We start from the raw sequence: 23371 nt of genomic DNA, 5'->3' as shown, positions 1-23371 counted from the left end.
AAGTTGTTCTTGTTCCTTGTAAAATGCCACCGATGCAAACCAGGCCTGAAGGATCTCTCTGCCCTGGCTTCCCTGGTAGAGATGAACTGGGAATGGGAGAGGATGTCAAGGATGACCATTAGATGCCTAAGTCACAGAGCTCAAGTTCAAGGTAAGCCTGCCAGAATACGAGTCTGCAAAACTAAAAAGTGCATTCTAGAAAGTGGAACACAAAGCTGATTGTGTGTGTGTGCGCACACGTGTCTCTTCCTTGTCTAGAACAGTAAAGTCAGTGTCTTGAGTGGTCATTTTCACCACGATACAGGTGTCAGACAGGAAGGCAGTAGCTGTAGCTGCCTAGTCTCCTGAGCTGGGTCAAGGGGATTGATGTTGTGGTAGATGCAGGTTATGTTCCAAAAAAGGAATGGCAAACATTTAAGAGAGAAGGACCAAAATTAAAAGACAAAAGAGAGAAGAGAAGGAGAAAAAATTAACAAGTAACCACAGAAATGAGTATCAGGTGACCCTGTAGTTTTTTTCAGATGAAATATTCCCGTTTACACTCGCTGACTGTGTTTTGCAAGTCAATATCATTTCTGAAGGAACTGTCCAAATTCTCTGGATATTCCTTCTCCTTCATCTGGTTAGTGCGATGTGACTGCTTATGCTGGTAAAGGAGGCGGGTCATGATGCCGATGATGCAGAAGGTGATGAATATCACCACTGCTATCACTCCTGTGGGGAAAGGAAGATGGAAAGGAGAAGAAAATTACCACAGATCATCTGGTCCAGAGATGATTCAATGTAGACAGGGATGCACTTTAGAGAAAACAACACAAAACAAATACACAAACCAAACTCTACCACAAACCCAGAAATAAAGACCTGCTACATGACTTTAGTCAATTACTATAAAACCTCCTTCTTCCACACTAGGGAGGGAGAAATTCAGTTTAAGTCAAAGAAAGTTTTATTTCATGGCCTAAGAATGCTACCTTATAAAGATAGAATGAGAATAGCAAAGGATTTCTTCATATATTTTTTCAAGATCTGCTTAAATAATGTGTCCGAATTGTTTGTAATTAACATATTTCATTGTCACCCGTACCTAAGGCTTCTAGAATTACATGAATATCCTAGAAAACAATGCTTAAAAACTTACATCCTGACACATGCTTATATATGTTTGTTTTATGTTATGTTTGTTTGCTAAAAATTTCATAATAAATACTTACTAAAGACTTAGGGCATTTCTACACTGATGGACACTCTGCTAACTCAGACAAGGAACACCACTGTTCTTGGAAAATTTATACTTAACTGAGATGGTAAACTTCAGCCCAGTTCTGTTAATTTCACCTTTACTTTGATTGTATGTAGTAGTTCTGGATCTATTTTTCAAGTTGTCCTCATTGACCCTAATATCTTGTACCTACCTTTGCTACAAAATTTTCTGGGACTTAAAAGACAGTCCAAGTAAATCTGGTGAAATGTGGGTGGGAGAATATGTCTCTACACAAATACAGGTTTTATAGCATTGAAACCATTCAAAATACTATTGATAATCAAAGATATTCCATTATTAATAATTATATATTCTGGTTGAATTTTTTCTAAATAGCATAAATGTTGAGAAAAAAAAAAGTTTACATTAGAAATTTGTTGTTGGGGGCTGGGTATGTGGCTCAAGCAGTAGTATGCTTGCCTGGCATGCGTGTGGCTCTGAGTTCGATCCTCAGCACCACATACAAATAAAGATGTTGTGTCTGCCGAAAACTAAAAAATAAATATTAAAAATTCTCTCTCTCTAAAAAAAAATAAATTTGTTGTTGGAGACTTTGTGTTACAATTTATGCAAGCAAGTATACTGGAGGATTAAATATGCTCTTGGCATGCCTTCACCATTTTTTTTTTTGAGAGGTGGGACCAAATTAAGATTGCTTGCATTTTTATATATTCTCTAATCATTAGGTAACATTGTCCAACTATTTTGGAAGAAGGCAGAGTAAAATCACCTAATCAATAAATATGTGGATAAACTGGGTGGCAGTGAGTGACCCAGTGAGTGTGCTACAGCTTCAAGACATGAAAGAGGGAACGGTTTTCTACTCCTCCAGTGCCTGGTTGATTCAGAGTTGGAAAGTATGCAGGCCTCTGGGAATTTTCCTATAGGGTTGAGATAACTTTCCAACTCCTACAGAGACTCACAGAAGCATGCAAATGAGTGGAGAAAAGTCAGCAGTCACAAGTCTCTTCCTCACTTGTCAAATGAAAGCTTACAGGAAGAGAAGCAGGCACAGGATACTTTCTGACATTTTTGATGCAAACAGAAATTAAGTTCAACGTTCTTTCCTTAAGCAGAAATTCAGGTCAGATGTTTTGTGAACTTCCATAAATAATGGTCATGGATCACCTTCCTTGTGATTGCATTATGATGACGTACCACTGGCTCCCCTTGTCATTTCCACTCCTCCCTCAGAACAGTCATCGCTCCTTCTTCTACAGTTTGCTTATCCCAGTCGAGCTGTAATTTCTGAGGGCAGTGTCCTTATCTTTCATCCCATATCCCTATGCTTAGCACAGGACCTGCCTTGCTACTGGGACTCATTAAATACCAATTAAATGAATAGATACTGCAAAGTTTTAAAAGTAGAATGCTATCATACCATATACTGATCGGTTTATCTAGGCTGCCAGCAGGCAGGGATGGGGGCACCTGCTAGGCTGATAGTTCTCAGATGAAAATTCATTTATTCTCTCTCAGGCATCTTGCATTAAACAAGGTTTGGGAGTCATTCTGTGTTGAAAGACCCAGATGGAAAAATCAAGCTACTGCAGGCAGCAGCCAAGCTGAGGCAGAATAAAAAGGGGGTGAGGCCAACATGCAGTTAGAAAATGGAAAAGTAAGGGAGGGAGTCAGGAGCTGAGTTTACAACACAGCAGACAAGATCTGCATCTGTAACCATATGTGCTGCTGGATTTGAAGCTACAGTCCTGTGGGCTTTGCCCTGCTCATTAGATCTAACCCAAATCACTTGGTGGAGAAAGCCCCCGACAGGACTACAGCTTCACCCATCTGTCTGCCCCAACGTGGCTTCTTCCCCATATGTAGTTTTATGGGTCTGCTTTGTTTGTGCTTTAGGAAAAGTGACAACTGGATGAGATGAACAGGATGCAGGCTGCCTATCTGTAAGTAAATGCTCCAGCTGTTGACTCAGTGCTCAGCTGCTAATGAATCAGAGGCAGGAGGAATTCACAGAGCTGCTGGAATTTGAGGAAAGGGTGTCTTTGATCATGCAGCACACAGGACTATTCATTAAAAAGGCTCATGGTCTTGCAGATAATGTGGGATTCTGGGTTTTGGATGGCTGTAGTTAAGGATGGCTTCAGATAACTTCCTCCAAAGTAGAGGATTATTTTTATCTTTTCTACTCTCAACAACAAAGAATGGCTTACCTCCAATGACCGCTGAATCACTCCGAACTGCATTGGTAAGTGGTTCCCGCTCATCTGTCTTCCCAAAGGGATCTAAGGAGAAAAAGACCTGAAACTTGACTCTCCACTGGAACCATCAGAAACAGGATGTAAAATACATACAGATTATACCAAATGCACTCAAATAATTGTGAGTTAGCATTTTGGAAGGAATTCCAGTGAAAACAAAAAGAAGCATTTTAAATATGCTGCTTATAACCCACAGTTCCTAGACCCTCTTAGCTTATATGTAAATTACAGGATAAAGAGTTGAGCCAGAGAATACTGGTTTCTTGACCATATGTCCTCAGTCTTCCCTTGAGGTCCTTTGCTGCTTTGCTGGATAGTTCTTGTATATGAGTAGGCTTCTTACTGTAAGCACACATCCCTCTCTGCATGAGGGTTTTCTTCAGTTGCAAGAGGGTTCTGAGCCCATTGGCAGAGAAAAGAATGAATACTCCTAGGAGCAGCCCTCACAGAGACACATACATGGTACAAGTGAATAATATGTATATTATAGTAAAAGAAAAGAAAAACAACAAGTTTAAAAGTACACAGACAGACATGGCTCTGAATCCTTGCTTGTGCTATAAAATTGTGATCTCTTTGAAATGATAAGTTGCACACATATTAAAAGTGGGCAGGGATACTTATGTGCATGTATATAATGCATACAAATATTCAAAATCTGGTGGATAATACACATTTAATAAATAGCCACTCTTGTTATCATTCTGTTATTGAATTCTCAGGAAATGACAAAATTTGTATTAATTTAATTTTATTATCTTATTTATTGGTATGAAGAAATAAGAATGGAGCCAGTAAGGAACTTGCTCAATGCCTTGTACTCATTTGTTGCAGAGTGGAGAATTCAAACCCCAGGTATACAGGGCCACAGTCAGACTCTTTCTATTATACCTTACCACTGCCAGGAAAAACCTAAGACCAGTAAAGTGCTGAAAGTAACAAAAACCAACCCCTTTCTTTGCTCATAATTAACAACTTGTTTGGCAATTAATAATGCATTATTTCATGACATCACTAGAGCTATGTGTCATTTAGATTTTTTCATCTGTTAGATGGGAAAAATAATAGTCTCTACTTCATAAGATTTTATGGGAATTACATGAGTTAATGTATGTTTTTAAAGTAGTGCCTAACACAATGCAATTGTTTAATAAATCTTGTTTCTTATTATAATTGTGGTGATTATTTTCATACACACACATGTGAGCATGTACATCCTAGTCTCACTGCCCCCGCATCATCAAACTCTGATGGAAGAGACCAAGTCTTACACAGGTATCAGCAGTTGCTACACTGCCATGTGTGGCAATACATAAAAGATGTTGGGGAAGTATTTCTTGTGGAACTGGGTGAACAGTATTATACTCCTTGAGGTGCATTCTGGGGAGCTTTTCCTAAGACTCATGAAACTGGAGCTCAGAAAAAATTACTAGGAAAGAGAGACTGAAGGAAAATGGGAAGGGCATTCAAGGAACTGGTATGGGGTAGGCATTCTGGGTTGGCAGTACTTATAGAGTAGTTCTATTGAAAAGAACTTTGTTTGTGGAACTTGATAATGCTATTAATCATCTCTGGATGTTCAGATAGTTAGTTTACATGCATGTATGCATACATGAGATTGATGACAACAGGAGCGACAGTGATAGTGGTGTTTATATGTGACACACACAGAAAGCAAACAGACAAGGAAAGGTGGAAATGAGAAATCAGAAGAGGAGATGAGAAGAAGTGAGAAAAAGGAAGGGTTATGTAGAAGGTGCTCCAGGGCAAAGGGGGAGGAAGGGGAGAAAGGAGGGAGAAGGAGAGAGGAAGGAATGAAGGAATGAAGAAGTGAAGAAAGGGAGAAAAACAAAACCCTTTAGTCATTATATTTCCTGTGTCCTCTAAAGCCTGCTGTTATTATGTATTCCTATGCCAATATTCCTTCCTGGAATTCCTCCCACTTTGCCATACATATATAAACTTAGCTATCTGCCAGGTTCAGAGCATGGTTTGTTTTTACTCCAACTTGCATTGATTCCTCTTTAATTTAGTCTATGCACTACTTTGTAACTGTATAAACCAATGCAGACTTGGTTTTAACCCAGATTTTTCAATACCTTACATATTTTGTTGTTGTTATACTAACATATATTAATTCAGTTTATTAATTCTAACTCTCCAATATATTTATTGGAGCCAAAAATAAAACACTTCTGAAATGATAAGATGATGGTTTTAGTAACGTGATTACAAAATATTTAGAACAACAGGATTAATCCATGCTTGGATGTGTACCTCCAGGAAAATAATCCTTCAGGGTGCTAATCTGTATATTCATTGGTGAATATTGTGTTAATGGTTTATCTCTATTGTCTTACAATTTTAAAGCCAAACTATGAGTTGTAAGTCCCCCTCTCAAAAATGAATGACTTCATTTAAATACATACTTATACACCTCTGTGTTTCCATATCTGTCTGTATAAATATTAAAACTCTCTATTTTTAATGCTAGACTCCTGCATCTGTATGATGACTTTCCCAGAGTTTTCTATGATTTACTAAACATGCTAAACTGCACAAGAAATTCACACATCTACTTACATATTAGTTCAGCAACCAGGCTGTACCTCCCTTACACTTATATTTTGATCCTCAAAACAGCAGCCACTTAACAACAGGAACTATGTACACATATATACACATATAATATGATTATATATATAATATATATATGTAAAATATATATGTATATATATAAAATATATAAAATTATATATATATTTAAAATATATAAAATTGTATATATTTAAATATATATGTAAAATATATAAAATTGTGCCTTTTGTTCTAATTGTTCATCACATGAAATAGTATTATATTAAATATGTATGAAATCACCCAATTCAAGGTAAAGAATTAAGTACTATTAGCTGGCTCTTTAAACTGGAAGCTTCTAGAAAACAGATAAGGTAGTCTTAGTAAGGGGACTTCATTAGGCATTCTCAGGAATCTACCTGATGAAGAATGCACAGTGGTCACTGCATTCACTTCTGAATCCACCATGGAGCCACAGCTAGATTCCGTCAAGGTCCCCTGGACGGTCACAGGTGCGATAGTGGCATGACGCAGGGCTGCCTTCAGTGGTGCTATATGATTGTACTGGACTGAAGAAAGGCATCCAACAAAACCCAGGGCATTCACTTTAGCAATTTCAGAATCCAATCCAAGATTATCTGCAATGTAAAAGACCACCAGAAAAAAATATATATTTTTTAAAAATATGCTCTATGTTTTTTGACTATTGTATATAATAACTGAAATGATCTTATTATTCTTTAAGGAAAAAAACTTCCCGTCTTTATATCCTCTTTCCAACTTTACCCTCCCCACACTGCAAGCATCAATGTATCAACCAGATTTTGTAGATAACTGCTTAGCCCATCTCTGCTTTTAGATAGAAATGTTTCAAAACAAAACTTGTATTCATGTATTTTATTATCTGTAGAAGGACAGCAAATGTGTCCTATACTCTTGGTGTTTAATAGAATTTGTATCAGCATCTCTTTTACCATTATCTGTGAATGCAGGTAATTAGGACATCCATACTACAATTCTCATTAAAAATCTCAATAAAAATGAAACAAGAAAAAAAAAGATAAGATGTAGACAATGAGATTAGAAATAAAAATGGTCTTCCCATATATTCATTGTATTTACTATTTTAAGATATCTGTGTAGATTAACCTCTAGAGAAAATGTCTACCTGCTTGGTTCTGCCCATGGTACTGACTGGTGAGAGATTGCTTTGTTATTTTGACAGCATTCAAGTTCCTAAAGTAGTTTTGAGTCTTTATTAAAGATGAAGATGCAATCATTTGGGATTCACAATAAGATCAAATGTCTTGTTTTCTTCAAGATTTGTAGCAATATTACCCAGCATCATATTTCTTTCTCTTAAAAGGGGTCATTTGGACAAATTGCTGTGATGTAGTTACCTAAACCTTCAATGTATAATAAACCATTTTCTTAAGACATGAGATTTTTAACATAATTAGGTAGCTCAAATGGTTATTTTATCATGATAATCTTTTTTTATTTTCTGGAAGGGGGCAGCTACTTTCTTAACTAACGCTGTACATTACAATTTTATTTTGATTCATAAATGGTCAAAGGGTGCCTTCATAGATCTGTAAGTATGCATTATGTTGGCAGTATTAAGGAAAAGATGTGATGAGATTATATTTGAAAATAATAAATTAACATCCCTTGATAATGCCTTTTCTAATTTATGCCATCAATTTACCTCCCTCTTCAATACCCATGTAACCTTCATCAATTTATCATCTCTCTTTTCTTACATGAGAAGAGAGTAACTGCATATTAAATTTATGTGGCTGCTATAACAAATTATCAGAAACGTAAACAACTTATATCAAATAGCTTAAAACACAAATTGATTATCTTTCTTTTTTGTAGGTTAGAAGTCTGATATAGCACTTACTGGCCCCACAGTGTCAGCAAGAATGATTTCTTCTGGAGTCTCAGTATGATAGTTTCTGTTATAAATCTGGGATGTCCCCTGCAAAGCTCATCAATCTAGGGATTAGGACATGGAATCTTTGTGGCAATGCAGCAATGTTCAGAGATGAAAAAGATTGTATTATTAGAGGTGTCACCTCATCAGTGCATTAATCCATTTGGTGGATTAATAACTTGAATAGCCCACTTGATGGTAACTGTAGGAAGGTAGGACATGGTTGAAGAATTAGGTTACTGGGGATGTGGCTTTGGACTACATCTGTTCCTGGCTTCGATCTTTGCTTCCTCACTGCCATAAGCTGAGCAGCTTTCCTCCACCATGCCCTTGCACCATGATGTTCTTCCTCATTTCAGAGCAGAGCAATGGAGCTGGCCAACCATAAACTGAGACCTCTGAAACTGTGAGCCCAAAATAAACTTTTCCTCTTCTATGTTGTTCTTGTCAGGAAGCTTAGTCAATCAAAAGCTAACACATTTTCTTTTCCATTTTTTAGCTTCTAGAATCCAATCGTTTTCCATAGCTTAGTCTCCTTCATCTATCTTCAATAAAATCAATGTTGCATTTCTATGTTCCTTTTTTCATAGTCACACATACCTATGATTCCATTATTTGGCCTCTCTCGTTCACCTTTAAGGATTCATGTTATTCATTGCATTTGTGCTGATAAGCAAAGATGATATTTCCATTCTAAATGCAACCCATTAGCAACATTAATTCTATTCCCAAACTTAATTCCTCTTTGCCGCTTAGTCTAACATATTCAGAAGTTCTAGGGATTAGGACATGGAATCTTTGTGGCTCATTATTCTAAGACTCCATGTCAGATATGCTGTAAGAGCTGTCTTGGTGATGGAAATTAAGATCCAATAGCATTGTAATACTACTCTTCTTAAGTGTAAGAGACCAGTAGGGTGTGGGAGGAAACAGATAACTTCTAAATATTCAAATAAACAACCTCCATCCATGGCACACATTTTTTACTTAGTAAATGACCACATATGTTTATTTGTTAGCATAGATTTTAAAAGACTGTGTCCCATATGAGATTTCTTGCACCTTGTTATGCAACATTTTTCTAGATCAAAAAGCTGCAATAAGCTGGAGGCTATTAACCAGTGTCATCAGAACTCAGTGTACCCATCTGTAATAGAGAATGTATGTGAATTTCTGATTAGTTGTTAGTGAAGGGTAAAATTAGAAATCAGTAGTATCTAGATGAAGAAGCAGAAGAGAAGGGAAGCATAAGTTGTCATGAAGTTTTTGCACTGTAGGATATAAAAGCAGTGGAAAGTGACAGGCTATTGAAGCTATGCCTTGAGGGTCTTAGTCAAAAGTGCCAGATCTCATTCTCAACACTCACTTGGAATGCTGCTGACATTGGTGCCAAGGTCATTGGAGGACATCACATAGTGGATGTCATAAATACCAGTCCCAGGTGCAAGAATAGGTAAGAGATAAAAAAATGGGCAAAATGCCAGTGAGTGGCATTCTCCACTTACAGGAAAATTGTGTTGAATAAAGTCTTATCTCTAGTGAAATATGTTTTTTCTAGATGTAGAAGACAGACCTTGAGATATTTCTGGAAAAAAATGAAGAGAGCAAGGAATTCCTGGTATGAGAAAATAATCTCAGTATGACATCTCAGATAGTCATTTTTCAGATTTTTAGTAAAAACAGAAAGGCAAAAACCATAGAACTGTTTCAAATGATTTTTGCATTTTATGATAGTATTATCTACTAAGTAGTAGAAAATAAAAATAAATGAATAAGAAGCTACATGAAAAAAAAAGAACTCACATTCACCAATCATTGAACAACAACTATACAACAATGTATAATTGCTACTCAAATATTTTTATATTTTCTTCAAACTTTCTTCCATGTATTTGTTATGATTCTAGAAAATTTACAGAGGAAGGGATTGAGAACCAGATAACGTAAAAGATACAGTGAAGTGAGAATTAAGGTTTAGACCCAAGATGTTATGACTTTAAATGCTATACTCTTCATCTAACATATGATAGTTTTCAACTAAATAAATAAATAAACTTCAAAACATTTTATACACAGAGTAAAATAATTTTACATAAATTATTTTCAAAAACATAGGTTGCAAAAACACATGAAGTGTTTTTATTGAATGTCTCCTGCAATTTACTGAACTCTGTATTACATGAAAGACAGAATGTATTTACCAATCAATTTAATTCAGTTTTTGGATTACAATTGTATTAGACTCATAAGGAGCCAAGTGATGAAACTATTTTGTGTGCTCAGCTAACAAATGAATATCCCAGAAGAATGCAAGAGTGAAAGTGGTTTCCCAGAAGCATATAGGATGAGAATGCAAAAATATTGCTACTAAAAAATATTCAGGTTCCCTTTCCCACTCTTCCTTAGATTTTCTGTTAATGTATAAAATTCTCATCCAAAAAAAAAGGAGAATTGCAAAGTTTTCATTACATATGCTACCATTCTGAGAAGCCACGGGTGTCTTACAAGGAAAAATCTGCAGTATTTCCATTAGTCTTATTTGAAATACATACTTTGTCCCTCTCAACACAATTTAAATCCAATCAAAATACAGTTTCTGATTCACTTTATATCCCAGCACCCCTCTCTCAAATATTGATGTAGAAGCAGCATGGAGTGCTGACAAGGTATGGGGGAAGTTAGACATCAGTTACTTCTATAAGAGGGTGTGCCATCAACCAGAGTCAGGCATGCAAGCACACTTCAGCTAGCAGCAACCTGTTGTTATAGCTAATGCAGTACTGCCTCTTTGTTTTGATGGGAGAAACTTGAAGTTTCAGTGTTCATTGCACAAGTAACTTCTGTTTCCCCATTTCTGAGCTCCAGTTTTGCCCATGATAAAATAGTGATCACTGGATCTGCCATATGCATCATGGTAGAAATAAACATAATGATATAGTATAATTCTTAGCTCAGTACCCATGATTCGTTTTTGGTGTTTTGATGTTGTTGTTGTTTATTTTTTTTTTGTTTTGATACAATATGCTGTTTTGATATAGGTATGCATTGTGGGATGGCTAAACAAAATATTTAGTGTATTTGTTATCTCACATACTTATCAATTTATTTTTAGGGTGAGAACACTAAATATTCACTCTTTTGGCAACTTTCAAACATCAAATATATTCTTATTAATTGCAGTCACCATGATATACAGCAGATATCTTGATCATATCTACCTGGTCTAACTGAAATTTTCATGATTTACCTACATCTTTTCATAACAAGTGCATATTATCATTAGTAGTAGTTTCAGAAGTACCAATGTCTTTTATTCCTCCTACTGTTCATCAGTTCCAAACCTCTTTACCTGAATTCAAGACCCCTCAATATGCCCAAATAATACAGTGCTTGAGAAAGAAGATGTAAATGTCAATTTGCTTGCTGTGCAATCTTTCGACTAAATTTTCACTTCACGTGGACTCAGAGTTGAATAGACATAGTATATGTTCAAAGTTTTAATGACTCAGCTGGCTAATTTAATATATAGACTAACTTCTTCAGGCATTTTAAAACCTGACTTTTTACATTAATTTGCAAACAGTATTATTTCTTCAAAGTAAAGCTGTACTTCACTATTAAATCTAGTGGATTTGAGATGCCAAGGAAAGTAGTACAGAACCAATTTTAGCCCCAGAAATGCTTCACACAATTGCAATTGTTTGACAAGAGGAGTCAGATAGAGCAAATCCAGGCTAATTTTATGCAGGCAGTTTTTTGCAGTGTGTTTTTTTTTTTAATACAAAAAAAAATAGAGTAGGAGAGATCAGCACTTTGCTAAAAACAGACATTGTTCTGGGATGTAACATGGCATTTGCTGTATGTTAAAAGTCATTTATGATATTCAAATCTTGAAGTGTCACAAAACAAGCCATGCAGACTCATGTGACCTGGACTTATAAGAGTAAAATGTTGTACCAAGATAAAATATAAATAAGGGGAACTGAAGTCAGTGAAAGGTAACAGCAGCATACACAAATGAAGAATTTCTGTCTCTAGAGTTCTTTGGGTTTCAGGGGCGGGGGACAAACAGCCTGAAAACTTCATAACCAGAAGTTTGCAGAGTCTATGAACATGTTTCTCAGGTAAATTTTTAATTGTAAAAGGAGATCATCAAACTGGATTAAACACACAGACACAAGTTTGTATGCAAACTTGGGATTTATTTTTTGCTTTCATATTTTGTCATTATGGTTATCTGCACAGAATCCCACATAAACTACATCCTTATAAAATGAGAAAGATTAAGATAAGTATACACACTATCAAATTAGAGGGACAAACATAAGTTCAAATTATTTTTTCTAAATCAAATTAACAGTCTTTGGCCAATCTAAGCCTGGAAACTTAGGTCTGTTGGCTTCTACCTTTCTTTTTTGTTCTTGTTGTTTTTGTTCTATTATGCCATGCTTAACATCTTTCCTCTTCTGCAAAATATATATCTATTTATTGACCACCTATGGCAAATACAGTTCTATATTCATAGTGGTGGATTTGTAATAGCTAATCAATGAACTTTTCTCTCATCTTGGTGAATTTCAATCATTATGGAGGATGAATTTAATAGACCAGCAAAGATATCAGGTGATAAATCTTACAATAGAGAGAGATCACTGTGGCTGTGGGGTTGTAGAAGGGAACTCTGGAACAATATAGAGAAAACAACATTAAGAATGCAAAAAGAACTTCCAGAGAAGTGTATTAAAATATATATCATAACTTTCTTATGCAGTTATGATATAGATGGTCCATGGCCCACTCTTTGAGAAACACTGATTTAGAAAAGACTGCTTGGGATAAAAATTGCTTAAATAAATGCTAGAATGATGAATCAAGTATAGTTACAAAGCCAGCACAAGGCATAAAGGGACAAAGTACATCACATGTAAGACAAAGAAAAGTCAAGTTAATTTTGTGTTAAATAAGGTAAGGGATGATTTTGGAGAGATTGGTAGAAGCTGTATAGCATAAATGACTTTCATATTCCCAAGGCATTTTTCCTACTGCTATTGCATGATTTTACTTCACGATAATGTCTGTCCTCTTCTTGCTTTCAAGAAGACCCTCTTTTTCAGATCTTTATCCCCTTCGACTAAAGTGAAGTGCCCAATATGCAGAATAAGTTAGAATAAATTTAATTAACTTTAGTGTTATATATTGAATATGAAATGTCCCCAGAAAACTCCTGTTAATGTAGGCATATTCTGAAGTGACATGATTAGATGATGAGAACTCTCATCTAATGAAAGGGGTTAATTCATTTGATGGATTAATAACTGGATTGGAATAAGTGGTTGGTAACTGTAGGCAAGTTGGAAGTCACTGAAGGAAGTTAGGTAATTGGGGAAACACTTTGCGGGTTTTATCCTTTGGCTTCGTACATTGTTTCTCTGCTTCTTGACTTGGTTGAGCTAAGCAGCTTTCCTCAACCACAATCCTCTGCCTCATTTCAAGCCCAGAGTGATGGAGTTGGCTGACCATGGACTGAAACCTCTGAAACTGTGAGCCAAAATAAACTTTTTCGTTCTTTGAGTTGTTGTCAGGTCTTTTGGACACATCAATGAGAAGCTGGCTAACAGAATTAGTAAATGGAATTAATGAATGAAAAAATATTTCCTATTATCAACTGTAATGCAGTTTAATCAGGGATATATTAATAGACTTTTTCATTCTAGCCATTTATACATATACCTTGGCTTTATTTTTACATTCACACAAATGACATGTTATCCAGAACTCTGCTGAGGCAGGCCAAGTTCTGATAAAAACTTCATTCAGAACTCTTATAATTATATCAGGAGTGCACAAGAAATACGCCTCTCCATTATTCTCAGACTTTTGTGTCCTAAAGCTAAATGAACTGTCTTTATGAAATCTGCGTGTGTGGGTGAGTTTGGTTGCTACATGTCATCATGTCAATACTATTTGTAATGACTTTACACACTTTACACATGAGGGCCTATGCACTGACTCTTCACATGCTGGGGAGACCTCCCTGGGGCTCCTTTTCTTCAGATATTAGGATAAAAATCTTTCTTTGAAGAGGACTTTCATGGGTACCTAAAGAGCACATCCCCTGTTCCCTTCTCTGTTTCTCAACACTGAACCCAATTCATGCCCTTTCAATTTTTTTTTCTATAAACTATGTAACTAATTTCACATACACATATGTGTGGGTGTGTAGGTGTACAGGTGTGTTTGCTTATTGGTTTATCTTTTATGCACCTCTGTAAACCATAAGTTTAATGAAGAAAATATGCTTTACCTTCCAGGTAACTGCCAATTTCTTAACAAATTCATAACCTTGTACATAAACTTTGCTAAATATTTTTGAATGTTTGACTAGGTCTAAATTGCATGGGGTCTGATAGGTAGAAGGTCTTATACAACTGTCATTTTTCTTTTTTTGGTACTAGGGAATCAAACACAGGGTATAAGGCATGCAGGGCAAGTGCTGAACACCCTGAGCCACATATCCAGCCCTTTTTATTTTGAGAGAGGGTCTCTTCAAGTTTTCCAGGCTGGCCTGGAACTTTAGATTCTCTTGCCTCTGTCTTCCAAGTTGCTGGGATTATAGGTGGGTGTTACCACACTCAACTCCAAGTTTTCTTTAAGTAAATACACAGAAATACAGGTAGGTGGATAGATGGATGGATAAACAGAAACAATATAAGAAGCAAATAAAAAAATCAATGTAGTAAATAAAAATTCTATCACTTGAGAATTAATTACTTCAAACTAAAATTTCACTGGCTGAACACATTTTTCACTTTTTAATTAGGTTGCCTGGTACCATACATCATATGAGTTCCCCTCTGTGGTTACAGGACAGTGACTGCTGAATCAGTGCAACCTTAACCATCTATTCAAATTTTGGAATTCTAGACATCATATTCCCAAGGTCTATTTTCCTTATTTTACATATAAAAACAACTTCTCTGCCTTTAACACTTGGATTTGCAAGTTAATGTAGAAATTCATTCCTTTGGGATTCAAAGAAACAAAAATAATTCTTCCTAGGTTGTTCATTATTTATTTCATGTGGGGCTAGAACTGAAGGACTCTCATGTTTTGGTTTACAACAATGTTGTTTACTTTGCTAAGAGAAAGGAGCAAAACTAGGGGACATTATGTCCCAACAGAGAATCTTTGGCAGAGCACAAAATAATCTATAGAAATATAATACTCCAATGGGGAATTACAAGTGATGGAGTTAAAACATCAGGAGAAGTAAATGTTATAGCAGGAAACTTTGGTGATTTGATGTTGTTTTTATTTACAGGGTTTGTGCAATGCAAATTTTGTTAGGATGTTTTTTACAGCAGGTAACAGAAAACCCAACTGTAAGGAATGTAGACAATAAAGGGCTAATTTCCTCACATAGGAAGTTGTCTAGAAGCATGGAAGGCTGTCTCAATGTCAGGCTAGAATGAGGTGATGATGGAGCTCCAGACATGATGTCTAGGTGCAAGAAGGACAATAGGGAAAAAGAACAAGCGTCTGTCTCATCTTTTAAAAAGAAAATCCTGCCCCAGGACCTCATAGACTCAGCCACCTCACAGGCTTCTTCTAATTATCTGGATGTGGGTCATATTTATGCCTAATCCAGGTCACTAGCATAAGACATGGACATTTGCTTAGACCAGGAATCTCAAGATCCTTTTTCAACTTTTGAAAATCCTAAAGATAGTCTGGGGCTGGGGCCCAGTGGTAGAGTGCTTGCCTGGCACACTTGAGGCACTAAATTCAAACCTCAGCACCACATAAAAATAAAATAAAGGCATTGTGTTCACCTACAACTAAAAACATACATATTTAAAAAAAATAAAATCCTAAAAAGGTCTTAGACATCTGTGTGCATTTTTAAATCTACAGATGTCCATTTTTATTAGAAATCAAAACTGAGAAAGCTTTAAAACAAGAGTCCACAACATACTCTCCATGAGTTCACTTAGTAATGACATCATGAAACAAGACAACCTCTGAATAAACCTAACTATATGTATAAGACAACTGGATGAAAAAGGCAAATAACATATACTGGGAAAATGAAGATACTTTTGACCAACTGGATTCCTTGGAAAGATCTCAAGATCTGCTTTCCCCAATGATACCTGCAACAAATACTTATAACAGATCACACAACTAGGAGGAATTCTTAATTATCACAGTTGGAGATGACTATCTCAAGAGCATGTAAGCTTATAGAAGAAGAGTTACACAAAACTGGAATTCTGTTAGGAAGAGAGAGGGGGATTCCAAATTGGTGCTGCATAGGCAACCAATACAGTTCAGTTATATTCACGCAAGCCAATCTCTGGAATCAAAACAAAATATAATTTTATATATATATATATATATATATATATATATATATATATATATTTAGTTTAAGAGGCAGTTTTTTAGTGGGTTATATTCTGACTTCTATAAAGATTCTGATGCTACATGTATGCTCACATATAATTTGATCATCTATGTTTATGAGATATATATATAATTTTAATTTAAAAGTCAATTATTTTTGATGAATAATAAACTGATCTGAATAAGAATTCTGGTGTCTATACTGAATGACCTAAATTTGGCTGTTGTTAATAAGTAAAAGTAGAGCTATTCTTTGGGGGCTGAGTAGAATCTAGTAGCCACAGAAAAATTTGCCCTATATATAATGCCTACATGGAGAGCGGCTTTTGTTTATGCCAAGTCTCCTGTATTCTGGTTCTAACTTTTATCATACATCACATACAAGCCGATAACATAATGAGTCACACAGGGTAACCTTTGTAGCATTGCTCCATAGGAATATTAATGACCAAATTCTATCAAATTATGTGATAAAACATCATACAGAAAAATGACACAAATTAGCTTTTATGATTTGGAAAGGACAAAATAGCGTGGCATTATATCCACCATGCAGATCATGAAACAAAACTCATAATGATTCAGCAAGATGTCCATTTACATAGTAGCTAAAATTCCTAGACTTTAATTACTAATTTTTTCTTGCATGTCATACTATCCCTTTGAATCCATTAACCTATGCTTAAGACTGAATCTGACTTTACAGAAGAGCTGTTTTTATAATATCACATCATCAGTCACCTAGTAGAGTACAGATAAATTGCAGTAGAGTAGAGCAAGTATACAAAAAAAAAAAAAACTACTTAAAGATGAGCTCTATTCAAATGTCTTGGGACAAAGATTTGGGTTTGTGGTTGGAGAGAGCAGATCCTTGACCTGACCAGACCTGAACTCTGTGTATGAGTAGCCACTTGTCCATGGCAGGGAAGTGCTTACAGCAGTCTGGCTGCCTGGAGGAGGATCTTTCTGAAAACCAACAACAATGCATTGTTCCAAGGGCCTGCTGAGGTAAGGGTGATAGAGGTAAGTCTCTGTATGTCCAGACTGTAATCCAGTATGTGACTGTCGTTTTTATATTACATACAATATCTAATGGAAACAATTTCTCCAACATGGGGACCATGAAGACACCTTTTTTAAGCTGTATTGACTTGAATGTAAAAATGAGCTGGTCATAGTATTCACCCTAACGTTGGATTTTTAAGACAAAAACAAACATAAGATCTGAGTTATTTTGGTCATTGTGACCAAAAATACCCAACCAGAACAACTTAATGGAGGAAAAGTTTATTCTGAGATAACTGTTTCAGAGGTTCAGTCATTAGTCAGCCAACTCAGTCCATTATTCTGGGCCTGAGATGAAGAACATCATGGCAGAAGGCCCATCCAAAGAAAACTGCTCAGCTCATGGTGGCCAGAAAGCAAAGAGAGAGCTGGGCTCTAGAAATGAAATGCAAACCCCAGGGCATCCTCCCATGACCTATCTCCTCCAGCCATAACTCATCTGTCTACAGTTACCACCCAGTTAGTCCATTCAAATCATTAACACACCAAATGATCAAATCAAATGTATCAATCCACTTATTAGATTAGAACTCTCTTAATTTAATCATTTCTCCCCTAAAAGTCCCTGCATCAACACAGGAGCTCTGGGTCATAGTCATAGCAATTCCTGATATTATTCTGAATAGTCCCTACAGATGCCCTTGTCCAAGTTCACAGTGCCTGTGATTATGCACCATAAATGGCAAGAGGATGAATAAATGAAGGATATGAATAAATGACTGAGATGAATAAATGAAGGATATTAAGATTTAAAGATTATTCTGGATTATCCTGATAAACTCAATGTAATTACAAGAGTCCTGTAAGAGGGGACTAGAAAGATCAAAAGCAGAAGTACACCACTACAGAGATCTAGGAAAAGAATAGGAGCCAAAGAATGCACTGACCACTGTAAGTTGAAAATGAAAAGATACTAGAGTATTCCTGAAGCCTCCAGAAGTAACACAGCCTTAATGATGCACTAATTTTAGTTTCAAAACTTCAGCAAAGACTTTCGACTTCCCAAACTATAAGATAGTAATGTATGCAGTTTTCATCTACCAAGTGTGTGGCAGTTACCAGTAGTAGCAATAGAAAAATTGTATACTTCGGAACATTCTGTGAATGCTATTAAGAGGCTCTTTGCATCTATATTTAAAGCATGCCTAGATATTAATATTTAAGCAACTATACCGACAATAATAGTTTTCTCATTTAAATACTGCTATTCAATAAATTTGGTAATATGAAACAATCTCTACTTTTCTTGCTTTCGTTATGACTGCATTTCAGTTGCCATGATTTAAATAGCACCATTCCTCCCAAAATAATAGTTCAAGTTTCATTTACAATGGTGTATTAACTGTGAGCAACTGCTAATGTGCAAACACTGTTGTAAGTTCTTTTTTTCACAAATGAATATAAAATAATTGTGAGTTTTGGGATCAGAGTTCTATCCCATAATTTCTTTCAAGGTCTGTGGGTGACTGGGCACTGCATATCTGTTCACACACAAAAAGCAATGTGTATAGTTAATGTTGCTTCTTTCTTTCCTAGTAACATGCTGGTGTGCCATTTTAAAAAGATAGATAATCAAAACAGGGAACTAAAGCTTGGTGTAGTGCTGCACACCTATAATCTCAGGAACTTCAGAGGCTGAGGCAGGAGGATTGAAAGTTGGAGGCCAGTCTGGGCCACTTATAATGAGACACTGTCTCACAGTAAAAAGTAAGAAGGGATGGGGTATCGCTGAGTGATAAAGCACCACTGGGTTCAATCCTCAGTACCACATGCACAAATACATGAGTACTCACACAGTGAGAAGGGAATAAAGGGAACTTGGCCAGCAAATCTGAAAGTGTGGCAAAGAAATGAAGCCTGAAAACTCTGGAAGTGAAAAAATTTCAAATGTACATGGCGCTAGAGAGGAAATGGCTGCTCAGGGAAATGCCAATATTGACCCTGTGTGAGAGTCCGCAGGTACACAGCCACAGGGAATTAGTGACTTGGAAGAGGAAAGCAGACGTGACAAAGAGCACTTCCCATAGGAAGCGATGTTAGCCCAAAACTTCACATGAAAGGACCCTCCTCGGTATTTTACGGGATTGAAAGCACAAAGGACCAGATGTTAGAAGCTGATCCTGACTTAGAAAAGAGGATGACAGTTCACCAAGGTTTAAGAAAGATTTAAGTCAAACAGTCAGAAGGCCAGCACAGTTCAAAAGATTCTTGATAAGCTTTTAGACAGAAATAAAATGACAATTTCTCAATGTTTCTAGAGCTTTATATTGCAGTATACCCAGTACACTGTTTTAGTGCACTCTCTTTTACTAATTTTTAATTTTCCTATACAATAAGATAAGGTTAAGGCTTTGACAAAGGAAAATTAAAGGTCATAGAACCTCCATAAATTTTGCATGGATTATTAAGAGATATGAGGAAAAGACTACAAGCCAAACACCCAGTTTTAGCTCATGTGGTCACTTTCATAACCTTGCAGTACTGGAGAAATTGAGGACTGCCTGCATATTATCATGACTGGATTTCTCAACATGTGCCGAATGTTGCCTTCCATGCCATGTGACTAGAGAATATCTTTTGGGTTACTCTGCCCCTTTTAAAGATAAGACAACAGAAAGAAAATGTAAACAATACTGAAAGTAACCATCAGTAAGTCTCAGAGTTGGGATTTGAACCCATCATTTGTCAGCTCAGGACTAGGCTGTAGGATGCGAAGCTGTTACTCCTAGGACACCAGCTATGTACTAGACTTCATGCTGCTCAATTTCAATGGGCAACTGTGTGTGATGATCACCTCGTGACAACAACCTTGGTATGTGAAAATTATTCATCTCTGTGTTGCAGATGAAAGAAACAGGCTCAGATCCCAGGTCTCACAGTGAATGGTGAAGTTTTATTCCAGGCAAAGGGTCTTGGTGTAACAAGTATAGGAACTTAATATCTATTATTGAACAGATACATTTAATATCTGGACCTTTAAATTGTATTCTAGATATTTTTCTGAGAATTTGGCAAACACTTCCCCCTCAACTTATTAACTATCTTCAGCAAAGTTTGCTCAACCCAGAGAGCCTGTCTCCCTTCCTCCCTGAGGAAAGGAAATGCTAACTGACTGGAAACCTAATGAGGTAATCATGTTTGATGATTGTTTACTGTGCTCTTCTTCAAGATAGCTTATGTATATTTTAGAATTTGTCTTGATGTATTCATGATAAGAAGAAGCATATTTTGGGATTTCACTGCAAGTGGCATTTTGAAACTAGTATGCTTTGCAGCCTGCATCGAATCATACCACAAAGTTGATTCAAGAAATACTAATGAGGATGAACTGAGCACAAAGCATTGCTTATGCTGTCTGCATACAGGCTGACTTCTTAGTTTTTAGAGCAGGCACATCACAATTACACTGTAGCACTCACCACTCTCGAGTTTTTCCAGCCTGGAAACCTCTTACCCATGACCATGCCTGTTTAAAGAGAGTGACCCAGGGCTGGGGCTGTAGCTCAGTGTGCCTGCCTTGCACATGTGAGGCACTGGGTTCCATCCTCAGCGCCACATCAAAATAAACAAAATAAAGGCATGCTGTCTACCAACAACTACAAAATTAAAAAAATAATAATAATTAAAAAAATAAAGAGTGATCCATATCATCCTTACATACTACAGAACTCCTTGTCTATAGGTCTTGCTTAAAACTTAAACTACTGCTTCCTTGTTTTGTCTCTCCAAGATTTTTTTTTTTTTTAAATAAACAACGAGATGACTGCCAAGTTGCAATGGTGCAGATGTGAGTAAAACCAAGTCATCCACTGACTTCTCTACGGGGCAAAGAACACATGAGGAATTGCTCCAGATTTCAAAATTACTGGCTTTCAGAAATTTCTATCATTGTCATTTCTATAAGAATTTTTTGATTTACCTAAAATGGAAACATTACCTTCTCTCTTACTCCAACTGATCCTATGAAACACAGTCATAATTTATGATTTATAGTTTGCACATGTTATCAGAGATAAAATAATAACATGGCTTATATAAACTCAGAGTTCCTCCCCCGCCCCAGTCAATATGAAGCCTATTATTAGGCAGTCTAGGGTTGGCATCTACATCTTGGCTTCAGATAGCATCAGAGAATCAGAATTGCTTTTGCATAGATTTATGCTCCTCTCTCTACAGACTAGAGTCTTTGTCTTCCTCTTCCTAAGGTGACTTTAGGATCTCCAGCCATGCCCTTATTTTATAGGTAGAAGAAAGAGGAAGAGTGAAGGACAAAGATGTACTATGTGTGAAATCATCTATCTGGAAAATTCTAGTGCTTGTAGCCCATGGAATAGGAGAATGTCACATGGCTATTCTTAACTCAGTGGAGGATATGGAATAAAACATGTTTAATTTGGTACACTATTCCCTTTAAAAAAATCAACTACAATAACAAAGAGAAAAAAGAAAGAAAATGCCATAATTTTTAATTAAGAAGAGAGGGAGAATTAATATTGAACATTAATAGATGGGTAGCAGTCTCTAGCTCAACACTTATTTGCCAAATAAACTTTCTTTTTGATCCCTTCTCTCAATGAAACATTTAAACAATTTTCCCACTCGGCAGTTTTTTGTTTGTTTGTTTTATTTTTTATCATTAACAAATTATACTCCCCAGGTTCAACATTCAACTCTTTCCTTTGGTAACATCTGGCCCAAACTTTATCCTTGGACTCAGTTTCATTTAACCTATGAGATGAAGATGAATATACTGCATGCATATGGCAGATTAAAGAGGACAGAAATCTTTGGCGAATCTTTCACTGAGAGACAGGCATTTTTCCTTTTTTCTTTGAATTTGAGCTGACTTACAAATGACTTATCCAATGTAATCTACTGGAAATTATGTTTTGCCAATTCTGAGATGAGCCTTCATCTTTAGCCTGATAGACCTTATGGTTTGAATACGAGGCATTCACCAAAAGCTCCTATTCTCATGTCAATAGACTGATTTGGTGGTAACTGTAGATGGGTGGGGCATGGTTGGTGGAAGTGGGTTACTGGAGGTGTGTCCTGGAAGAGGTCATTTTTCTTGCACTCTCTCAACCCCCTTTTCTGCTTCCTGGCTACCCTGAAGAGGAAAGCTTCTTCTACCACACCCTTTGCCATGATGTTCTGCCTCATCTTAGATCCACAGAAATGCAGCCATCCCACCATGGACTGAATCTCTAAAATCCGGGCAAAAATCAACTTTCTTCTCTAAATTCTTCCTGTTAGGTATTTTGGTTACAGCAATGTCACCAAACTGACTAACAAAGAAAATATGTGGAAATACCATGAAACCAAATGGAGAAAGATAGGAACCCGCTTAGCTTAGACTTTCAGCTGGTCTGTTCAAAGCCACCCAAAACAGGAATGAGTTAATTCAGACTCTCCTGACTAGCCACACTCCCAGCTAGGTATAACTCAGTGACTTAGTCAACATCATAAAGAGCCGAAGAGCCAACCTAGCAAGCGCTATTTAAATTCTGAACCCCCCAAATAGTGAGAAATTTTAATATGGATATTGTGTAAAGCTATGTTGATGTTGATTGTAGGGTAATTTAGTACACAACAATAGATACCTATTTGTTGAGAACATTAAATATAATATTGAAGACAAGTATCTTAACTTATTTCCTGGCACATGGTAAATATTCAATGTTTATCTTACCCATTAAATTCTAAGACCTCATATATCTATCTATGTAAGAGATTTCCCATCCAATGCAGGATTTTGTCATGCACTCATCAGCTCAGAACTACATTTGCTCTAAATTAGACTTCCAGCTGATATTTTGCTTTCATTCAGCCTTTTCATAATTTCTCCTCTTTTTGTGTACTAACATTTTGGCCCTGTAATATTGCAATTTCTATGAAGCT

At 36.3% G+C, this 23371-nt stretch overlaps 1 protein-coding gene across 3 annotated transcripts in view; it reads right to left on the bottom strand.

Annotated features, from left to right (window-relative positions):
- Positions 1-517: 517 nt before the first annotated feature.
- Cntnap5 (contactin associated protein family member 5) overlaps positions 518-23371 on the bottom strand; it is a 771818-nt gene continuing 748964 nt past the window's right edge. For all 3 annotated transcript variants that reach the window (XM_077798231.1, XM_026402894.2, XM_026402896.2), the window contains exons 22-24: positions 6480-6698; positions 3436-3507; positions 518-714 (exon numbers count right to left, since the gene is read on the bottom strand). In XM_077798231.1, the coding sequence (XP_077654357.1) occupies positions 518-714; positions 3436-3507; positions 6480-6698 (488 nt within the window). The remainder of the gene's footprint in view (positions 715-3435; positions 3508-6479; positions 6699-23371) is intronic.

The sequence above is a fragment of the Urocitellus parryii genome, chromosome 1, assembly GCF_045843805.1.
Source record: "Urocitellus parryii isolate mUroPar1 chromosome 1, mUroPar1.hap1, whole genome shotgun sequence".
NCBI classification, from domain to species: domain Eukaryota; kingdom Metazoa; phylum Chordata; class Mammalia; order Rodentia; family Sciuridae; genus Urocitellus; species Urocitellus parryii.
The sequence above is the reverse complement of the archived record's forward strand: the minus strand, read 5'-3'. Positions and strand labels throughout refer to the sequence as shown.